Genomic DNA, 20,109 nt, shown 5'->3' with positions numbered 1-20,109 from the left:
ATGGAGGACTATTTGTGGTCAAAAATGAAAGTCAGATAACCATTTGTGGTTGAATTGAAAGTCGAGGACTAAAAGGAGTACTACCCCAATACTCAGAGGACCATTTGTGGTTTAACTCTTATTAAAATTTGTAAGTATGCTTTGTTTGTTGCAGTAAATGTGAACACAATAAATGCATTCATACATGTTAATTTCGTTTGTATCAATAATTCTACAAATCTTTTAAAACTATGTCGTTTTCACTCGAAAAAATGTGTATAATTTTTTTCCAAAAGATAGATCTCGCTTTATTATAGATAATATAAGATAATAACATAAATAGAACAATCAATTTTTGTTAAGTTTAAACATAAGTTTAGAGTAAATTATAAAAATGATACCTTGAGTATATTAATTCGACTTATTTGGTCCTTCCATTTTCAAACTGTCTAATTAAGTCCTTTGACTTTAATCAGCAGAGTATGGACCCTGAGACATTGGTAGCTACGGTTTTGGCTTATTATGGTGATTGGGTGCAGGTGCGTAATGCTACACATAGTTCAAGCACTGTTTCGGATGCTAGTATTGTTGTGCGTCATTAGCAGGCTCCTATGCATGGGTTTCGGAAAGTCAACGTGGACGTAGCAATGGATTATGGACAGTATCGTATAGGGTTTGGTTGGGTCGTGCATGCGAGGGGAAGAGGGGGAGGTGGTGGGGGTGGGGTGGAAACTGGTTGGGGGTGTGTTCTCGGTTCGGGAGGCGGAGGCGGTGGGGTCCGGGAGGTTTTGAGTTGGGTCAAGCAGAAGGGGTGGGAGCGTATTCTTGTGGAGACCGATGGTCAGGTGGTCACAAAGGCTGTGTCTGGTGATATGCGGAATAGTCCTTTTGGTTTAATAGTTCAGGATATTGGTTGTCTTTTAGACCAAATGCCTTTAGTTCGTCTTCAGTTTGTCAAGAGGGAAGCGAATATGTTAGCCCATGTTATAGTGAAGAAAGCGTTAGTTGATTCGTCTATAGCAGATGTTGCTTATTTTGATTGTATTCCTCGTTTTATTTCTTGTAATGCTCGTTCGGACCTTGCGGTTAATTAATATATTTGGTTTGGTTTTTTTTTTTTTTAAAAGTCCTTTGACTTTATTTTCTTTAAGCAATTTGGTACTCTTGGTGCCCAACCCGTTAAATCACCGGTGAACATAAGGTTAATAGAGTTATTTCCTCATACTTTATCTCTGAGTAAATTACAAAAATGGTCCCTTGACTATATTGATTTGACTGATTTAGTCCTTTGACTATCATTTGTTTATCCAATTTGGTCCTCACGTCGTCAAATATGAGGACCAAAGTGGTTAAAAAAATGATAGCCAAATAGTTCAATAGTAGTGATGAGACCATTATATACCTCAAAATATGTTGTCTCATGTGCAGGAGGACCAATTTGGTTAAAGAAATGATAGGAATAAATTAGACAGTTTTTAAACGCTAGGAACAAATCAGTCAAATCTATATACTCAAGAACCATTTTGATAATTTACTCCATAAAATTATAAAGGAACTCTTGACCACAAATATACTCCGGCTTCAAATACTTGTTTCAAGCCACACTTATTCAGTATTATACCATAAATCAATTTTTTTCTAACATTGAAAGTGAAGAAAACATTTGTCAAGGTTAATTTTTTGCTAAAGAGAAAATTCAGAAAATACAAAAAGTAAGAAGGTAAAAAAATTAGAAGAGAATTAAGATCAGAGCCAAAAACAAAAAGAGTTCCCTACACAATTGTTCTAGCAAATTAAACTTTTTCAAGAAAATTTCATTTCTTTTATACATAACCCAATAAATCGTGGCCATCTCCCTTATCTTGGACAGAGTTCAGAAATTGATACTTCATTTACCGTCGTAGATAGTGCTAACTCTATCTCTTTCGGAATCCTCTTACTTTCACTACGGTAAAATGCAGGTTCAGAAGGTGTTGGCCAACTTTTAGAAAAATAACTATCAAGCATTAACATCACCTTTGTCATTGTAGGTCTTTCATCTGCATTGTCTTGAACACATAACAAACCAATATGGATGCATGGGATGACTTCATTTACTGTATAAGACTCTCCGAGAGATGGATCAAGTATTTTGATTTGACAACCATCCCTCCAGTGTTCCCAAGCCTACAACATTATTACTAAAATGTTCATAAGTTGGTCATGATGACATAACATATATCATGAAGGATTTCTAAACCTAACACATGAAAATAGATTATTTAATATGAAAGTTAGTTTATGCTCACATAGCTTAGAAGGTCCATTCCTCTTGATCTATTTCTTTTGCAAAAATCGTGATTTTTCTTTCCAGTAATGATCTCTAAGAGTATAACACCGAAACTGAAAATATCAGACTTTACAGAAAATTCTCCACACCTTGTATATTCGGGGGACATGTAACCACTACAAAACAATGTAATCATTAGTGCAACAATGTAGTATAGGGAATATTAATACAATTAAAAGTAATGTATCAAATAATGGCCTTTCTTCAATGATGACTTAAAAACCAAAACGTAAGCAGAATTTTCATCTAATAAGAATATGCAGATAAATGCATGTGGTTAAGATGCATATAGTATAGCTTACTATGTCCCAGCAATTCTGTTTGTATTTTCTTGAATCTGATCAACTCCAAAAATTCTTGCCAAGCCAAAATCAGCAATTTTTGGGTTCATATTTGTATCTAATAATATATTGCTTGTTTTGAGATCTCGATGTATGATTTTTAGACGTGAATCTTCATGAAGGTAAAGTAGTCCTCGTGCTATTCCTCTTATTATGTTGTAACGCATTGACCACTCCAATTGGTATTGTTTCTCACAATCTAAATATATCAAAATATATGCCCATATTACACCAACTGTTAGGGAATTAACATTCAAGTTAAGTACAATGGAAGAATAAAAAGTTTGAGGTTTGAAACTAACCAAATAAAAAGTAGTCAAGACTTTTGTTGGCCACAAATTCATAGATGAGTATCTTTTCTTCTTCTTCTGAGCAAAATCCAAGTAGTCTAACTAAATTTTTGTGTTGAAGCTTTGCAACTACTTCGACTTCATTCTTAAATTCTTGAACTCCTTGTACTGAGCTTCTTGAAAGGCGTTTTATAGCTACTTCTTGTCTGTTGGGAAACATTCCCTAGTATTAATTATAAACAAACAATTAGAATGGACTAAAAAGAGTTCCCGCACACACGCGTGCAAACATACACACATGTGTGTATGTGTGTGTGTGTAGGGGCGCGCTCAAGTACGAACCCTTGAAATGAGAATGCTTCGCGGCAGTCTATGTGTCCAGATCAACGAATCATATGTAACTTTAAAAAAATGACACGGTGTCATTTTTGTAAATAAGACAAACTTTGATACAAGTAATTGTGTTATTAGTGCAAGTAACTGGTGCACATTTGCAAGTAAAAAGTGCAAGTAAAATCACTTACAAATGCACATATTTACACTTACAAGTGCATGTAATTTACCTTGTTAACATTCATGCACCTACGTGCATCTAATTATAACATTAAGTGCAACTAGTTATAGCATTAGGTGTACTTAGTATTGATGTTCAGTGTATATTGTACTTGCACCTGTAATACATTTTACTTGCACTTAAGTTCACTATATGAAACTGGTACTTGCATTTCGATATTTAATTACTTACGGAAATGCCACCCCGTTTAAAAAAAAAAAATCAGTGTTTATAATACGTTAGATCTGAACACACGAATGACACGTGTTCTCATTTCTTTTTTGGGCGAGTGGTTCGCACTTGAACACAATCCTAAATATATATATATATATATATTGATGTTGTGGGTGGATCAAGCAAAGGACTTTACCTTATATACAGAGCCATATCCACCTTCACCAATTTTACTTTTATGGGAGAAATCATTTGTAATAGCTTGAATAATAGCAAAATCATACTGTGAGGACTCCTCAGCCGAAACTCCAGTCATATCTACATGAAAGATGGAGTTTACAAAATTCTAAATTGCAAAAAGTTAGATCCCAATCAATCAATCTGATACTTTACCTATTGTCGTGGGTATTGTGGTATTCCCTTTCTTAACACCTCTAATTCTCAGAAAATAAAAGACAACAGAGAGTATAACCCCAGCGACCGGAACTACAATGGCAATAATCAGTTTTGTAGAAGAATTCCCATTGTTTCCTGCTTCACCACACTGTAACTATCAGTATTAAGCAATGGCCACTTATAGATAAAGATGATGAAGCAAGCTAAGAAAGTTTTAATTAAATTACCCGATGTGGGAGGCGGCGCAGGGGCAGTAGTTTTATTAGTGTAGAAAGGGTATATCTCATACCTAACATAACAGCTTGGGGAGAGCACTCTAGCACCCAATGCTGAATCGCAACATGTGTGCAGTAGTTGCACTGCATTTTTTAGGCACGTCTGGCAATCCGATTCAGAAAGATCCGGCGTGCACTGCCCAAGACTGTAGACTCTCTTAGATTCAGAGGTGATAGGTGATTCATGAGTGACAAATCTCTTGCCGCTCTGTTGACGGATCATCTCCTTCAACGTCTGTTGCATGAAACCCGGTTGAGGATCCTTCTCCGTAGCACTCATATTCATCCGGACTGATTTGTCCAATTTCTGGAATATATACTCGTCCGAGAAACGCAGCATACAGTGATCGAACCAGATAAAGGCGGTCTTTTGTTGGGGGCATACCCGCAGTATATCCGAGCAAGCTTGGTATATGCAGGTGGCGCAGTCGCCGGTTGAGACATCGCCCCGGCACATGAACATGCCGTAGAGGGTGTCGGGGTCGCCGCCACCGCCGGCGGTGAAGTTGTAGAAACCATTTTCGAAGTTGCCTTTGGAAGAGAGGGTGTAGAGGAGAAATTTACGATTCTCTTCAAAAGTGCTGGTAATAGGAGTATAGGTGGAGGTGTTGGGGCAAAAGTATCTGTAATTGTATTGGGAGGCAGCCCCCATGAATAGGGTGATCAGCATGCACAAGCGGAGCAACATTGGAGGATGCAATATGATAATATGCTCGATAGATGTGTAATTTTGGTTTAATTTGTTTTTAAACATCTTAAATAGGAGTTTAAGCTTGGAAGACTATTGAAAAGAACAAAGACTATCACTAGCTACGACAACCCTAACTAACTTGGACTTGTTGTTGACTTGATAACCATAAAATTTCAAGTTTGACTTTGAGTTGAAGCAGTCTAATGGTTTTCTTTGTTTGAACAGCTAAGATATATAGGTAAGCTAAACTGATTTATCTCTTTGTAGTCACAATTGTGAGATTTACTGAATGCACATTCTCAATAGGAATTGCTAATTTACCATATCAAAAAATAGTATCACTAACTATCATATATAGTTCAAAACATCAACAACGAATTCAAGAAGTGTGACAAACCGGCCAGGGAGTATTCATATGTACTATGCATGTTGACATATTGAGTTTGTTGATTATGATGATGAACTTCTTTAAGTAAGTTGTGTATTTTATGGAGTTTTTATATGACAAATTATTATTATTATTATTATTATTATTATTAAACAAAGACATTTTAATTTTTATATCATTTATTCCCTTTCGATTCTTGGTAATTTTATTCCTCCTACCAAATAATTAATGTATTACTTTATTATTACTTTATTCTTTTCTCACTAAATTACAATTCTTTTTTCTTTTAATTCTTTCCTTTCAACCAAATGTCTATAATTATTAGGAGAACATGTATAGATAAGTTCCACCTCCTACATGGCTATATGCTTGTCAACGGATTCGTTTATTCCATGGATTTTATTTCTTAAAAGATAAGGAATCTTTGAATAGATTATGGATAGAATTTTGAGGGAGCTTGAAATTTGAATGCATGACATATTTTCAAAACTAAATAAAATATGAATTATGTATGATATACAGTTGTAGGTATACACTATTGGGAAGGATTTTAATTTTCTTGAATACTTCAATAAGTCGAAATAATTTTTTAGGGCTTATTGGTGAAAACAAGAGTTTCCAAACTTTTAAAATTTTGAGTAAAGACCCTACACATTTATATTATGTGACAATTATATCCAATTATAACATCTAACCCTAAAAATAATTCAATTATTATCTCTTGACTTGGGCTTTAATTATTGGCAATAATATGTAAACATGCTTTAATATATGCAAAATAATTGTATTCAAAAAAAAATATGCAAAATAATTTTTTTTTGAAGAATATAATTTTGAGCTTTTAATTGTATAAATAAATATTTCGATACATTATATTTTTTTTTAAAAAAATGGTATCATATTGTCATGTTAAAAAAAAAAGTGTGCACAAATTTAAGAAAGCTTGGTTAATCAATTTTTTCTTAGATTGAAAATTATAATTATTATAAACTACAAATGTTTGGTATTAATTTTTCAAATGGTAAAGGTTTTAATATAATTTCTATGCACAATTTGGAATAATTTTTACAAAAAATATATCGGAAAAATTGCATTTTTGATCTTTCAATTTGTCACTTAATAAAATGGTTGATTAACCTTATTTGATCCTTCAATGACTAAAACAGTCACTCCATACATAACTTATGCGTTAAAAATGGTCACACATATAACTTAGTGACTAAATTTGTACCACGGCTATAACCGTTGAACTAAAAATGCAATTTTCCCTTTGATTTTTTTATCCAAAGTTTTAAAATTTTAGATACAATTGTCACGAGGTAAAAAGGCTTTAATTCTTGTTCATGCTTTGTTTTCTTTTTTTTTTCTGTTTTTTTAATATTTATATTTTCTAAAGGAGTTTGAGTTATGAATTGTATACTAATTAATACCCATGATAGACATGATAGGAGATGTGAGTACACTTAAGCTCATGAGATAGTACTTTGTTATTTTTAAAGCTTAATTTAACAGAAATAGATTTAGACTCAATATATAATCTTAATTGATGACGGGTTAAGGAAACTTCAAGAAACTTTCCGTACAATATTATATACGAATGGTGATGTGGATGCATGGATTGAAAATTGAGAGGTTGGAAGTCATGGTCATAAGTCAACGATAGTTTTTATATACAATTTTGAAAGTTACTGAAGATGATAGGCAAAGTCAAATGTTCGGCCGCAGAAAACTTCAAGAATCAAGATGCCGGCCTATTCCTGCCACTTATAATAAGTGATATGTTCTAATCCTTTTAACATTATTCAATATAAACATCATTTCAATCCTTTACCGACTAACGGTACAATTCTTATGCATGCTAAAACATCATCATCATATAACCATTTTTTTTTTTCATTTCTGATGCTTTGCACGTATATATATATAGCAATTTGACATAGATATTTAACGACGACGACTATGAAGGGAGGAAAGAGATACCTGTTTGAAGTAAGTTATATATATATATATATATATAGAATCAACATCAGGTGCGACCGTGCGGTTCACACCACTCAATGTTACGAAATACACCACTCAATGTTAAGAAACACACCACACAAATACGAACTAATATGCATTGTGGTGTGTTTCTTAACATTGTGGTGTTTCATGTGGTGTGTTTAGTGGTGTGATCGCACGGCCGCACCTGAAATTATATATATATATATATATATATATATATATATATATATATAATGCGAATGAGCTCTCAATTAAAAATTAAAGTAGCGGTAAATCTCAGTCATGCATTGATCTAATCCAATCAATCACCCAAAATGAAGGGAAAAAGCTAACATTTTAATAATTTTTTTTTTTTAAAATTGAAGTACACAAGTTTTGTTTTCTAAGTGCATAAATTTTGTTATTCAGGACTTTAGGTGCATAAGGTTTGTTTGTTAGGTGCATAAATTTTGTTCTTTGGTGCACAAGTTTTATTTTTCAAGTGCATAACTTTTATTCTTCAAGTGCATAAGTATTGTTCTTCAAGTGCACAAGTGTGTTCTTCAAGTGCATAACTTTTATTCTTCAAGTGCACAAGTATTGTTCTTCAGGTGCATAAGTTTTGTTCTTTAGATGCACGAGTAGTGAATAAGTTTTGTTTTTCAGGTGCAAAAGTTTTATTCTTCGAGTGCATAAGTTTTATTCTTCAAGTGCACAAGTTTAATTTGTTCTTTATGTGTACAAGGTTCTATTACAAGTGCATAATTTTATTTTAGAATCGTTGATTTGTCCAAATAAACAACTCAGATCTCACCCCTTTTTTGTACTTATTGGGAGCTCTCGTGCCCCTGATGTCATCCCTATATGTGTGTTTGTGTATTGGATCAAATAGAAAGAGGCTCCCAGGAAAAGAAATAGGTGACATCTAAGCTCTTGATCTAATCCTGATCAATACTTCTAAATGGAAAAACAAAAAACAAAAACAAAAAAACAAAAAAACACTGACATTTTTTCTAACTTTGAAGTGCATAAGTTTAATACTACAAGTGTACAAGTTATATACTACATGTGCATAAGTGTATACTACTAGTTTAAAAACTTATGCACTTGTAGTATAAAAATTTTGCACTTTGTAGTATAAATCTGTGCACTTTAAATTTAGAGATATTTATAAAAATATCATTGTTTTTTTTTCCTACACTGATTTTGAAAGTGCATAATTATATACTATCAAGTGCACAACTTTTATATGACAAGTGCATAGGCTTATCATTTAAATAATAAATTATTGTTATAATTATTAAATCTAAGAAAATATCATTTTTTTTGTTAATATTATGCGCTTTAATTTAGCGAGACAAATTTGATAACCAGCCTGATATGTGTCTCCTCAAGGGACAATACTCACTAAGTTGATTGAATAGTTAATTTGATACCTACAATATTCCAAATTTGATTTTTGTGAGAGTTGTCTATTGATCTTCTTGATTGCTTATTACTAGGTAGAATAATTACTAAACATGATTTTAAGGCAAGAATTTTCATTAAGGTAAGTAATCTCGGTACTACTTTTCTTAGCTTGTAATTTTGTAAAGGCTTGACCAATCCAATATATATTGTTTTTCAAGATTTAAATATATCAACATATATGCCCAAATTAACACATTGTGTTGGGAAATGACCACGGGAGTTAATCACTTAATCATAATAAAAGAATAAAAATTTTGAGATATGAAACTAACCAAATAAAAAATAGCATATAGTGAAGGTTTTTATTGAGCAAATGATAATACTTTCTGAGAAAGAGTGCAGAAAAAGCTAATAAAATTATACTATGTGGCATTATTGTGGCCTATAAAAACTGATTACTGATGGCAATGGAAGAATCTAAATTCATTTGTCTCCACAATATAATGTTACTTCAGTTTTGTATGCTTGAATTCGATCTTCTTTATCTTGGACATAGTTCAGAAATTGACAGTTCATTTGCTGTCATAGATTGATCCAAATCTATCTCTCTTGGTATCTTCTCACTTCCACCACGATAAAATGCAGGTTCACGAGGTATTGACCAATTATCAGCAGAATAACTACTGAGCATCAACATTACCTTTGTCATTATAGGCCTTTCATCTGCATCTTCTTGAACGCATAACAAAGCAATGTGTATACATTGGATGACTTCATTTATTGTATAAGACTCTCCGAGTGTTGGATCTAGTATTTTTAATGGACAACCATCCCTCCATTGTTCCCAAGCCTACAACATTATCACTTTCATGTTCATAAGTTGGCCATATATGATGACATAATATATTATGAAGGAATCCAACCAAATATGATAATTGATACAACTTAAGAAATTTAACATAGAGAAAATAGAGATGTATATAATATGAAGGTTTCTACTCACATAGCTGAGAAGGTCTTGTGCTTTAATTGATTCGCAGAAGTTACGATTTTTCTTTCCAGTAATAATTTCTAAAAGTATGACTCCAAAACTGAAAATATCAGATTTTATAGAGAACTTTCCGTGCATTGCATACTCTGGTGACATATAACCACTGTAAAGTAATATAAGCAAAGAGTATAAGGAATAGTACAATTAAAAATAGTGTTTTTCAAATAATTAATGACATTATCTGCACTGATAAATTGAGCAAACCTATCTAAATGTATAGGTTGATGTTAACTAGGAATGCAAATAATAAATGCATGTGGCTAAGATGCATAACTTACTATGTTCCAACAATTCTATTTGTCTTTTCTTGAGTTTGATCAACACCAAAAATTCTTGCCATACCAAAATCAGCTATTTTTGGATCCATATTTGCGTCCAATAGTATATTGCTTGTTTTGAGATCTCGATGTATGATTCTAAGACAAGAATCTTCATGAAGGTAGAGTAGACCTCGTGCTATTCCTCTTATAACTTTATAACGTCTTGACCACTCCAATAGATATTGTTTATCATGATCTGAATATATCGAAATTCCAAATTACACGGAGTGTTGAGAGATGACTATTCAAGTATAGTACAAAGGAAGCATGAAAATTTGATGTCAGAAACTAACCAAATAAAAAGTAGTCAAGACTTTTGTTTGGCACAAATTGATAAATAAGTATCTTTTCTTCTCCTTCGGAGCAAAATCCCAGTAGCCTTACTAAATTTCTGTGTTGAAGCTTGGCGACTACTTCAACCTCATTCTTGAACTCTTGGGCTCCTTGTCCTGAATCTTTGGAAAGCCTTTTTACAGCTACTTCTTGACTGTTGGGAAGCATTCCCTAGCAACAATTATCAACAAATTAAACCATTAAAATATTGGATTAAAACGACTATATTGATATTATGGAGCCAAAGACTACCTTATATACAGGACCATATCCACCTTCACCAATTTTATTTTCATGGGAGAAATCATTTGTAATAGCTTTAACAGTAGCAAAATCATATTGCAAGGACTCCTCAGTTGAAATTCCAGTCACATCTGCCAGAATACAAAATTAATATACTCTGCAAAAATTGTAAGATTCAAGAGTAGAGAAACTTAAACCCAATCAGTCTGTTAATTACCTGTTGTCTGTAGTTTAGTATTTTGTTTCTTAAAATTTTTAAATCTCGGAAAACAAAAGATTGCAATGAGGAGTATAATCCCAATGACCAGAACTACAATGGCAATAACCAGTTTTGTAGAAGAAATTCCGTTGTTTCCTGCATCAACAGAAATACACCACACTTATTAGGATCAAAAGTTTATCACTACTGGACAAATTTAGCCAAATTGATCAGATTATTGATTATGCAAGCATAAGATTACAAGTTCAATTCCTATTGGGAACAACCTATATATTAGTCTTCTTAGTTTGAGCTTGTTGGGCGGTGGCTCAGAGAGTCGAATTCAGCATCCTATTATCGAAACATAGGACTGACCACTATATGCACGTATAAGGAAATAAAGTGCACATAGCTAAGGCACTACTTTATTTCTTTACACTTGCGTGATCCTTGATCCTGACACAGGAATCAATTATGGATAACCTAGTCCTTTGTCAACTAGGATGACAAGGTAAGATTTACCCAGTTTTAGTAATCACTACTTTATTTATTTATAGGAAAAAGAATCAAATAAGTTCTCAAACTTTACCTAAAATGTCAATGAGGTACCTAAACTTTTAAATGTGCAATTAAACCATTTAACATTTATTTTTGTGCAATAAAGTCCAAAAACATATTAGTGGCATGTAATAGCAGGTCAGTGCGTCATTTCTAATCAAAATCAACCACCGGCGACGGCACCGATCACTGGAAAAGGCGACCAAATCTGGTCACCAGAGGAGGCTACTAGATTGTGCAATGAAGTCCAAAAACATATTAGTGACATGTGATAAAAGGTCAGTGCATCATTTCCGATCAAAATCAACCGCCGGCGATGGCACCAGTCACCGGAAAAGGCGACCGGCGATCAAATCTAGTTGCCAAAGGAGGTTACTAGTTCTAGTCGCCTTCTCTAGGAATGCGACAAGATCTGGTCGCCTTCCTAGAGCAGGCAACAATCTGGTCGCTTTCCCAGAGGAGGCGACCAGAAAATGGTCGCCATCTCCAGGAAGGCGACCAGATCTTATCTGGTCACCCTCCCGGAGAAGGCGACCACACGGGTCGCCTCCTCGAGCGACGACCAGCTTTGGTCACCGACAATTGTTTTATCTAAAATGATGCAGTGACCTGTTATGTTACTAACCTGTTTTTAGACTTTATTACACAAAAATAATATGCAAAAATATTTAATTGTACTTTTAAAAAGTTTAGGTATCTAATTCACTTTTGAGTAAAGTTTGAGCGCCTAACCGTTTTCCCTTATTTATATTTGCATAGATGGAAAACTAGTTATTGCTAAAAGATGGAAAACTTTCATTAACCAATAGCACTCAGTACAGAAAGTTTTACCATAAGTGGGAGACGCCTTGGGTGGAGGAGGAGGCGGCGGTTCCGATGCTGCCACGGCGGCGAGATCGTAAAAAGGGTAGCGCTCATACCTAATGTTACAGCTTGGGAACGCAGCTCTACCACCCACGGCTCCATAGCAGCAATGACGCAGCATCGGAATCAAATTTCTGAAGCATATCTGACAGTCAACGTTAGAAAGGTCCGGCGTACACTGTCCAAGAGCGTACACCCTCTCCGACGCACTAAAATTAGCTTCTAACACAGCAAATTTCTTGTCGGAGCCACTAGACGCTCGAGTGATAATCTGATCCAACGTTTTCCCCACCGTCTCCATGTACGCATTTGGCCGAGTATCATTCTCCTCGTTCTTCGCCGTTAACCAGTTCGACTGGTCTACAATCCCCAACATGGAGTTCTTCCTGTAAATATTAGGGCTGTTGGTTAACAGAATATAAATGAACGCAGGTTGTTCCTGGTTGTTTGTTAAGAATTTTAGAGTGTCTGTGCTCATGTTTGTTTGTTAAGCGTTTATTAGTATTTGTTAACCTTAGCAAACACATGTTTGTTAACGTTTAGGAACATGTTTCTTAGCTTAAGTTCATGAGTTTAATAACCAAACAAACAACACAACTACAAAACTAACCAAACACTAAACTAATTTGTTCATGAACATTAATAAACAAACAGAAACTAGCTTGTTCACGAACGCTTAACAAATAAGCTTGTTAAGCTTGTAGTACTCAAAAAAAAAAAAAAAAACAAATAAGCTTGTTCATTTGTTTATGAATCAAGTTCTAAAATTTGTTCATTTATGTTCGTTTACCTCAATAAACAAACATAAACGGATGCTTAAATATAAGTAGTTACCAAAAGCTTTGTTCGCAAACGCTCCTACCTGTAATAACGCAGCATGCAATAATCGTACCAAATCATAGCCGTGGTTCCATTGTTGCAAAGCTCCAATATCGTTTTGCCCGCACGTCCGACGCAGTTGCGGCAGCCGTCCTTGGACACGTCGCCTCGGCACAGGAACGAGCCGTACACGGCCTCGTCGGAACCGCGGCTGCCGACGGTGATCTGGTAGAAACCATTGTTGGCTCGGGCGGTGTGGGAGGAAAGAGTGGAGAGAAGAGAATCAAGGTTGGCTTTATAGGTGCTGTTTGGAGTGTAAGTATTATAGTTTTCACAGTGATACCGCATAGCAATATCAGAGCTACCTTTGGTAAAGAAGCTCATCAACAAGCAAAACCAAATCATGATCATCATCATATTTTGGTGTATTATGTATATCACAGCAACATATAATGATCACTATTATATATAATCAACTAATATCTAGTGAGGAAGATGCATGTTACTAGCTAGGGCTAGGTTTTGGATTTTTGTGACCCCGTACTTATCAATAAATAAGGCATTACCAAAAGTATAAGTGCAATCTTTAAAATCAAACCATAAGAATCCTACTAAGTACTAACCTACTATCCCCAAAGTCCTAACAAATAGAAAAATAAATTTAAAAGAAAACAAATTAAAAAAAAAAAAAAAAAAAAAAATCTTGAAACTACCTGGCTAGTAGCTACTTGTTAGGCTGCCGTTGTGGTTTGGAATGGAAGTATAACGATCGGTTAGGGGGAAGAATCAAATTTTCAAGTGGTATTAGTGGTGAACTAGTGAATGGTACATGTTTTCCGTGCTTGAGACATCATTCGTGTTGGTGGGAAAACAAAAGGGTTATGGCATGCAGCATGCTCAATTAATTAGGTCATAATTATTAGGAGATAGAAGTGATTTGGAGAAAAACTTATGAGTTTCAAGATTAATTACAGATTTTTTATTTCTTGAGCAGTTATGTCAAAAATAAATATTGAACCCTCTAAAATTTGAGACTCTCTGCACTTCGGCATTTTGCACACCCCAAAATCCAGTCCGATTACCGGCAAGAGTCACAAGACAAGGTTTACGCAGTACACACGCAATATATACTATCAAGTAGTGACTTTGAGGGTGCGTTTGGTTCGCACATGGGAATCGGAATCGGAATGGGTGTCAAATACTTGGTAAGGGTAATGGGTTTTGGTGAAAGTATTTAGCATGTTTGGTAGTTGGGTGGAATGGGAATGATTATTAATAGTTGGGGGAGAAAGGAGGAAGGAAAATGAAACCCTTATTTAATAAGGGTATGAGTTTCCTCATTAATGAGGTATTCCAAACTCATAGTACCATTCTCAAACTCTATCAACCAACTACTAACAATCACTTTTATACCTATTCCTTATACTTAAACCCACCAACCAAACACATCTTGAGTTTCTCTAGTCCCTCAAAAGAAAGGAAGAAAATGCATGCTCAATGAAGGAAGATTGGAAGAAGGGAGTCATTTACTATAGTAGAAGAATTTTGAATGTATGGACAAAAGTGTGACAGTTTGGGAAGTGTGTACTATTGTGGGAACTAGAAGAGAGTAGTTGAGGTTCGTTGGTCAAATTTTATAATCATTATATGAGTCTAATAATGACTTAAAATATACTCTCTTGATGTGAATCATGTGATGTTGTTCTTTTTCTTCTATATATGAGATAGTGATATGAAGTAGACTAGCAAATAAGGATATGCGTTTTTGACAAAGATAAACCATAAGTCTAGGATCGCATGTACCCCTCCATATTATTTTCCATTTTTTAACTTATACAGGAAAGACTTACATGAGTCTCTCTAATTGACTTGTATTTGCGTGTTTTATGGGCTATGGCTTAACAAAAGAAGACTAGCTCAAGGAGACTGAGGTTGTTAAGTTATTTGTTTGTTTGTGGAGTTAGGTCAACAGCCGACAGTTGACAGGAGTTGAACCTTTAATATTGGTATGGTAAAAATCCAATAAAATTGATGATACTTTGATTTACAAAAAATCTCTAAACTAAAGTCCGAATCTATGTTGTGTGAATTTTATTTTGTAATGAAATTAATGAAGCTATGTTGTGTGAATTTCATTTTGTAATGAAATTAGCTCAACCAGTTGATGGTAGTCTTAGTATTATATTGCTATAGTTGGAATTAGCTAGATTTTTACCAGTGCTCAACCACTTATAGTTTTAACCGGGTAAAAAGTGCAAAAAAACTAGATTTTGCATGTCTCGCAAAGTGTTAGGAGTGTGTAAATTTTGATAAAATTTATTAGTGACCAAACGGATGAAATTAATTTATTAATTGTATTTTAAATAAAAGTGACAAGGGTCAAATAGACCTTTAAGTATTGGTCAAAGTGCAATTCAAATTGTGAATATGTAGTATTTAAATTGTAAGCATCCAGTAAGTAAATTGTGCATTTTGAACTCGAGTTCACTTTACCAAGCTGACCTGAGTCTACAGAATAATTTGCCTTTATTTTATTTCTGGGCTTGAATTTCTTATATGGGTTAAATGAAACCCATATCCAATGGGCTTTGTGTTGGGCTATTGGGCTGTCAATTCCCTATATCCCTCACAAAGCTATGGAATAAAAACATCATAGCAACATTACATTTGGTCCACACAGATGTGTGGACCACGATCCAAAACGACATTATTTTTATGTTAAATTTTTTTTTGTTCCGTATGCGTGTCAGAATAATGAACATTTTGATGTACGATAATGTATTATATGAATTAGAATAATGTACTTTATGTGTTAGAATAATGAAATTTTTTGGGATAAGATAATGTATTTTATGAATTAAAATAATATACTTAATGTTTTAGAATAATGATATTTCTGGATAAGATAATGTATTTTATGTGTTAGAATAACGTATTTTATATGTTAAAATAATATATTTTATGAGTTAGAATAATGTAATTTATGTATTTTTTAACCATGGTCTACACAGCTGTGTGGACCGTGATGATGGATAAATTTGGACATCAAAACACTTTATAGTGGCAAAGAGCATCTTTTTACGTGCTAACACTAACATCATTGTTATATTTTTAAAATTAGTTGTTTATTGATCGATGGTACTATTTTCATTTTAATTTTTAGTAATTTTTTAAAAGGGATATTAAATTGACCAAAACTAAATTAAAATAACTAAGTTGAATATGACGTAATAGAGGGATTTTCTAAATAATTTGACCAACTTAACAAAATATTAAATGAATAAATTTATATATCCTCACACATAATTGTCAACCATAAACCTGCAAAAACTATATATGTATAATCATCCAAATTAAAAATGGTTTGAAGCAGTCGAAACCATGCTTTAATTAAGAGCTTTCTATTCTTTTCTTTTCTTGTGTGGATATGTGATATGTCCACATCCATCAAGTAATAAGTAGATATCAAAATTAATCAAAAATATTAAAAAGTCTAATTTATTTTTCAATAATGAAACTAATCTATTTTTGTTTTAATACAAGGGGGGCAATGTGACAAAAAAAAACAAAAAACAAAAAACAAAAAAAAACTATACGAGTATATGTACATTAAGAAACACTATTGTTGGGCGGAGGCTCAAAATGTCGAGTCCAGTATCTTGACATTGAAATGTGACACTGACTGCAACACAAGTGTAAGGAAATAAGATGTGTCTTCACTATTAGATATAGTTTTTGGCATGCATAACGGTAAGCAATTTAGTGACAATTGGTATTAGAGCAAGTTATAAGCCTAACAAGTGTTATTATACTAGGAAATTGTTGGGTTGCAACTCTATGTTGAGGTGCATGAAAGAACAAATTCAATATAAATAATGCATTTAACTTTATATAGTGTGAGATTTATGAGTATATAACTTGAACTAAACGTACTAATGGACTATATATATAGACCAAAGTGTAGGGAAGGACCAAAGCACACAAACAAAACTAATCCACGGTGGCCGGAGACTCGACAAGGCGATGGAATGTCCATTAAGTCCTCCCAAAGAATCTCTTGAAGCAGGAAAAGATTCGTAACACCTCTCAAGCCCTGAAAATGCATGAAAAATGGAAGTCTTAGCAAGAAAGTCATCTAGTCAATCACTTTGTTATGCTCACGAATTGAAAGAATTGAAAAGCTCACGAATTAAAAGAATTGAAAAAATGTCAATTGACTAGATAATATATTATCAGATGATTAAATAATTGAGTAGGTAAGCACCTTTTGCCCATTGGATAGATAATAAGAAAACATCTTACGTAAGTGGCAAGCAATTATCTACGTGTTGGGGTATATTGTTCGAAATTGGAAGTAATAAAAATTGGAAGGGTTGTGTTCTAGTTAAATATATATAGAATTATGAAAGATGTTTATCAAACCGTATCGATTCTTTAATTGATTTGAAGACCTTATAATCATATATATTAAACAAATTAACGGTGTTTACATCTCAAATTAATTAATATATAAAGTGTATAGTAGTAAAAAAAAAAAAAAAAAAAAAAAAAAAAAAAAAAAAAAAGTGAAAAGAAGGCAATTGCATTACCTATTGCATTACCTTCTTTGTGACATTCAAGGTCAAATCTAAAGAAAATAAAAGAAGGTATTCCAATTACCTTCTTTTCAAATAGGGTTTTGAAAAGAAGGTAATCCATTAGTACTTTATACGTTTTTGTCTAGAGTTTTGAATCAACACATTTTTGTCCACATGATGTCAAATCCACACATTTAAAGCAATGACTCGTTTATCTACTATTGAACTGAAATTAAGGGTTGGATCGAGAGAGGCAAAATTTGACAAACATAAAATGTTATCATGATTATTCCATTCCATATAATGGACGCAGCACACCTTTACAATTCAGTACTTATTGTTATCTTAAAATTAAGAAAAAAAAAAAAAAAAACACGCACTTCACACATAAAATACAGTTTGACCTCAAATTGCACACTACATACTTTCAATCAAGAGAACCAAAATTCCCCAAAAGAAGAAGAAGAAGAAGAAGACAAGATCACTTGTTTTCAAAAAAAAAAAAAAAGACAAGAACGCTTTGCTAGCATTTAATAATAACTGTTCACCGCCGTGCAAACTTTTCTGATTTCTCCCTGATCGCCGGTGAGGACTCCGATCCTTCCCATATTCACCATTGACTCCCCGAAGTCCTTAAAGAAAGTGGAGCCCTGGGTGAGCGCTTGCTGTACGAGGTAGGCTTTGGTCTCCTCGTCGTCGAGCAGCGCCGCGTCGGAGGTGAACAGCCCTCTTCTCTTGGCTATGAGCGTGAAGTACGATGTATCGAACGTTCTAACACTCCCCGGATCCATCTCTACTAAGTTGTCTGTCGGACTCGCCTCCGGGCACTTCATTCTCAACTTCTCGGCGTAGTTCGGGTCCAGCGCCGGGTCGGCGTCGCCCTTTCCGGTGAAGTTGTACAGCCGGTCGGTGAATGATGAACAATGAGATATTCCAATGGTGTGTCCACCTACATATCCATAATTAAAATGTTTCAGTATCATTGAAAAATGTGTTTTGTCTGGATCAAATAATTTTTTTAGATGACAAGAGAAATTTTTAACCACCCTGTCTTGTGATTCTAGGAATCACAAATAAATCAGCTGAAATTGTCTATAGTTGTCAATACAAATTTAACGCACTGATTTAGTATGCAGTATCTAGAAGAATAGGTTGTTTATAGCTGATTTGCTCAAACTAATTAAAAATGCAAATATGTTGTTTTTAATGGGAGTTCAATTTGAAATATTGTAATTACCAAGTTAACAATCTGACCAACTTATCTGAGTTGCCATAGTAAATATTTTGTCCTAGGTTAATAATGTTACCTGATAAAACAACCAAATCTTTAACGCTCAAGCCCCTATCAAGGAATCCTTGTTTTAAGGTAGTAATGTTTGCAAAAGGTGGTAGTAGGTTAAATAAAGCTTCTGTCATGTTTGACACTCTTCCATCTCTTCGTCCTGTTTCGACTTCCCAATAAGGCCCTTTCATCTGACAAAAAGAAACTATATATTATTAGTATTCTAAAACATATTAATTAAACATAAATCATTAGAAAATTAAAACTAATTTAATATTACATCAATTAATAATATGTAAAATGAAAATTTACCGCGGCAGTAACATCTCGAGCAACAATGGCTAAAATATCTGCACAAGAAACGACTCCGGGACATGCTTCTTCCACTGCAGTCTTCACTTTGTCTATAATCTGAAACCCCCTCAGACTGAGGTTTGGGATTGCATCTTTCTCTGCTTGTTTGGTGGGAGAATTCAACAGCACTGAACCCTCACAGCCCTGCAGACAACATCATGGTACATAGCACCAAAACAAAACCATCTCAACAACAACATTAAAGAACCAAACATGCATACACAATGCTACTACAAACAAGAAAACCACAGGTTACAAATTCGACCCCAGGCCAAACAGAAACAAACTGTTGGCCTTCTTAATTCGAATGGATCAGCTATAGATAATTTAGGCTGGTTTACCTAGGGCTAGAAGGTTAGATTTACCTAGTATACACCTGGACAGATAGTGACTGCAGGTTTTTCTAATTACTAAAAAAAACTAGAAAACTAGAAAATCATATGTATATATACATACCCTAACAAAACAATCATGGAAGTGCATCCTCAACAATGGACCAGCAAGGCTTGGCGCTACGGCCATGACTTGATCGGAGATCTCTTTTACAATGTGCTCGAGATGGGGGCAGCTTTGCTCGTAAAAACCCACCCGGAGGCCGCCATATCCGGCTGCATGATGGTTGCAACAAGCAAAAGCTAAGAAGATTAATATTATTTCTAGGGACAGATATCTGGAGAAGTTTGCCATTTTGCTTATACAG

General features: G+C 34.1%; 2 protein-coding genes across 2 annotated transcripts; both read right to left on the bottom strand.

The window, feature by feature from the left end:
- Positions 1 to 1,836: 1,836 nt before the first annotated feature.
- Positions 1,837 to 13,544, bottom strand: LOC116032233 (cysteine-rich receptor-like protein kinase 10). Its single transcript, XM_031274724.1, has 14 exons — positions 13,270 to 13,544; positions 12,345 to 12,763; positions 10,766 to 10,887; positions 10,474 to 10,684; positions 10,139 to 10,376; positions 9,813 to 9,963; positions 9,362 to 9,659; positions 4,290 to 4,868; positions 4,060 to 4,197; positions 3,863 to 3,984; positions 2,952 to 3,162; positions 2,611 to 2,848; positions 2,268 to 2,424; positions 1,837 to 2,145 (listed from the first exon to the last, which is right to left on the bottom strand). The coding sequence occupies exons 1-14, from the start codon at positions 13,542 to 13,544 to the stop codon at positions 1,837 to 1,839; spliced, it is 3,468 nt and encodes a 1,155-aa protein (XP_031130584.1).
- Positions 13,545 to 18,146: 4,602 nt separating this feature from the next.
- On the bottom strand, positions 18,147 to 20,109 carry LOC115999650 (peroxidase 27-like). The gene is made up of 5 exons (XM_031239497.1): positions 19,866 to 20,109; positions 19,368 to 19,553; positions 19,081 to 19,246; positions 18,280 to 18,722; positions 18,147 to 18,236 (listed from the first exon to the last, which is right to left on the bottom strand). Exons 1-4 carry the CDS (start codon positions 20,094 to 20,096, stop codon positions 18,304 to 18,306), a joined length of 1,002 nt encoding a protein of 333 aa, XP_031095357.1. The 5' UTR covers positions 20,097 to 20,109; the 3' UTR covers positions 18,147 to 18,236; positions 18,280 to 18,303.

Source organism: Ipomoea triloba, chromosome 1, assembly GCF_003576645.1.
Source record: "Ipomoea triloba cultivar NCNSP0323 chromosome 1, ASM357664v1".
Classification (NCBI taxonomy): Eukaryota; Viridiplantae; Streptophyta; class Magnoliopsida; order Solanales; family Convolvulaceae; genus Ipomoea; species Ipomoea triloba.
This window is presented reverse-complemented; position numbering and strand designations above follow the sequence as displayed.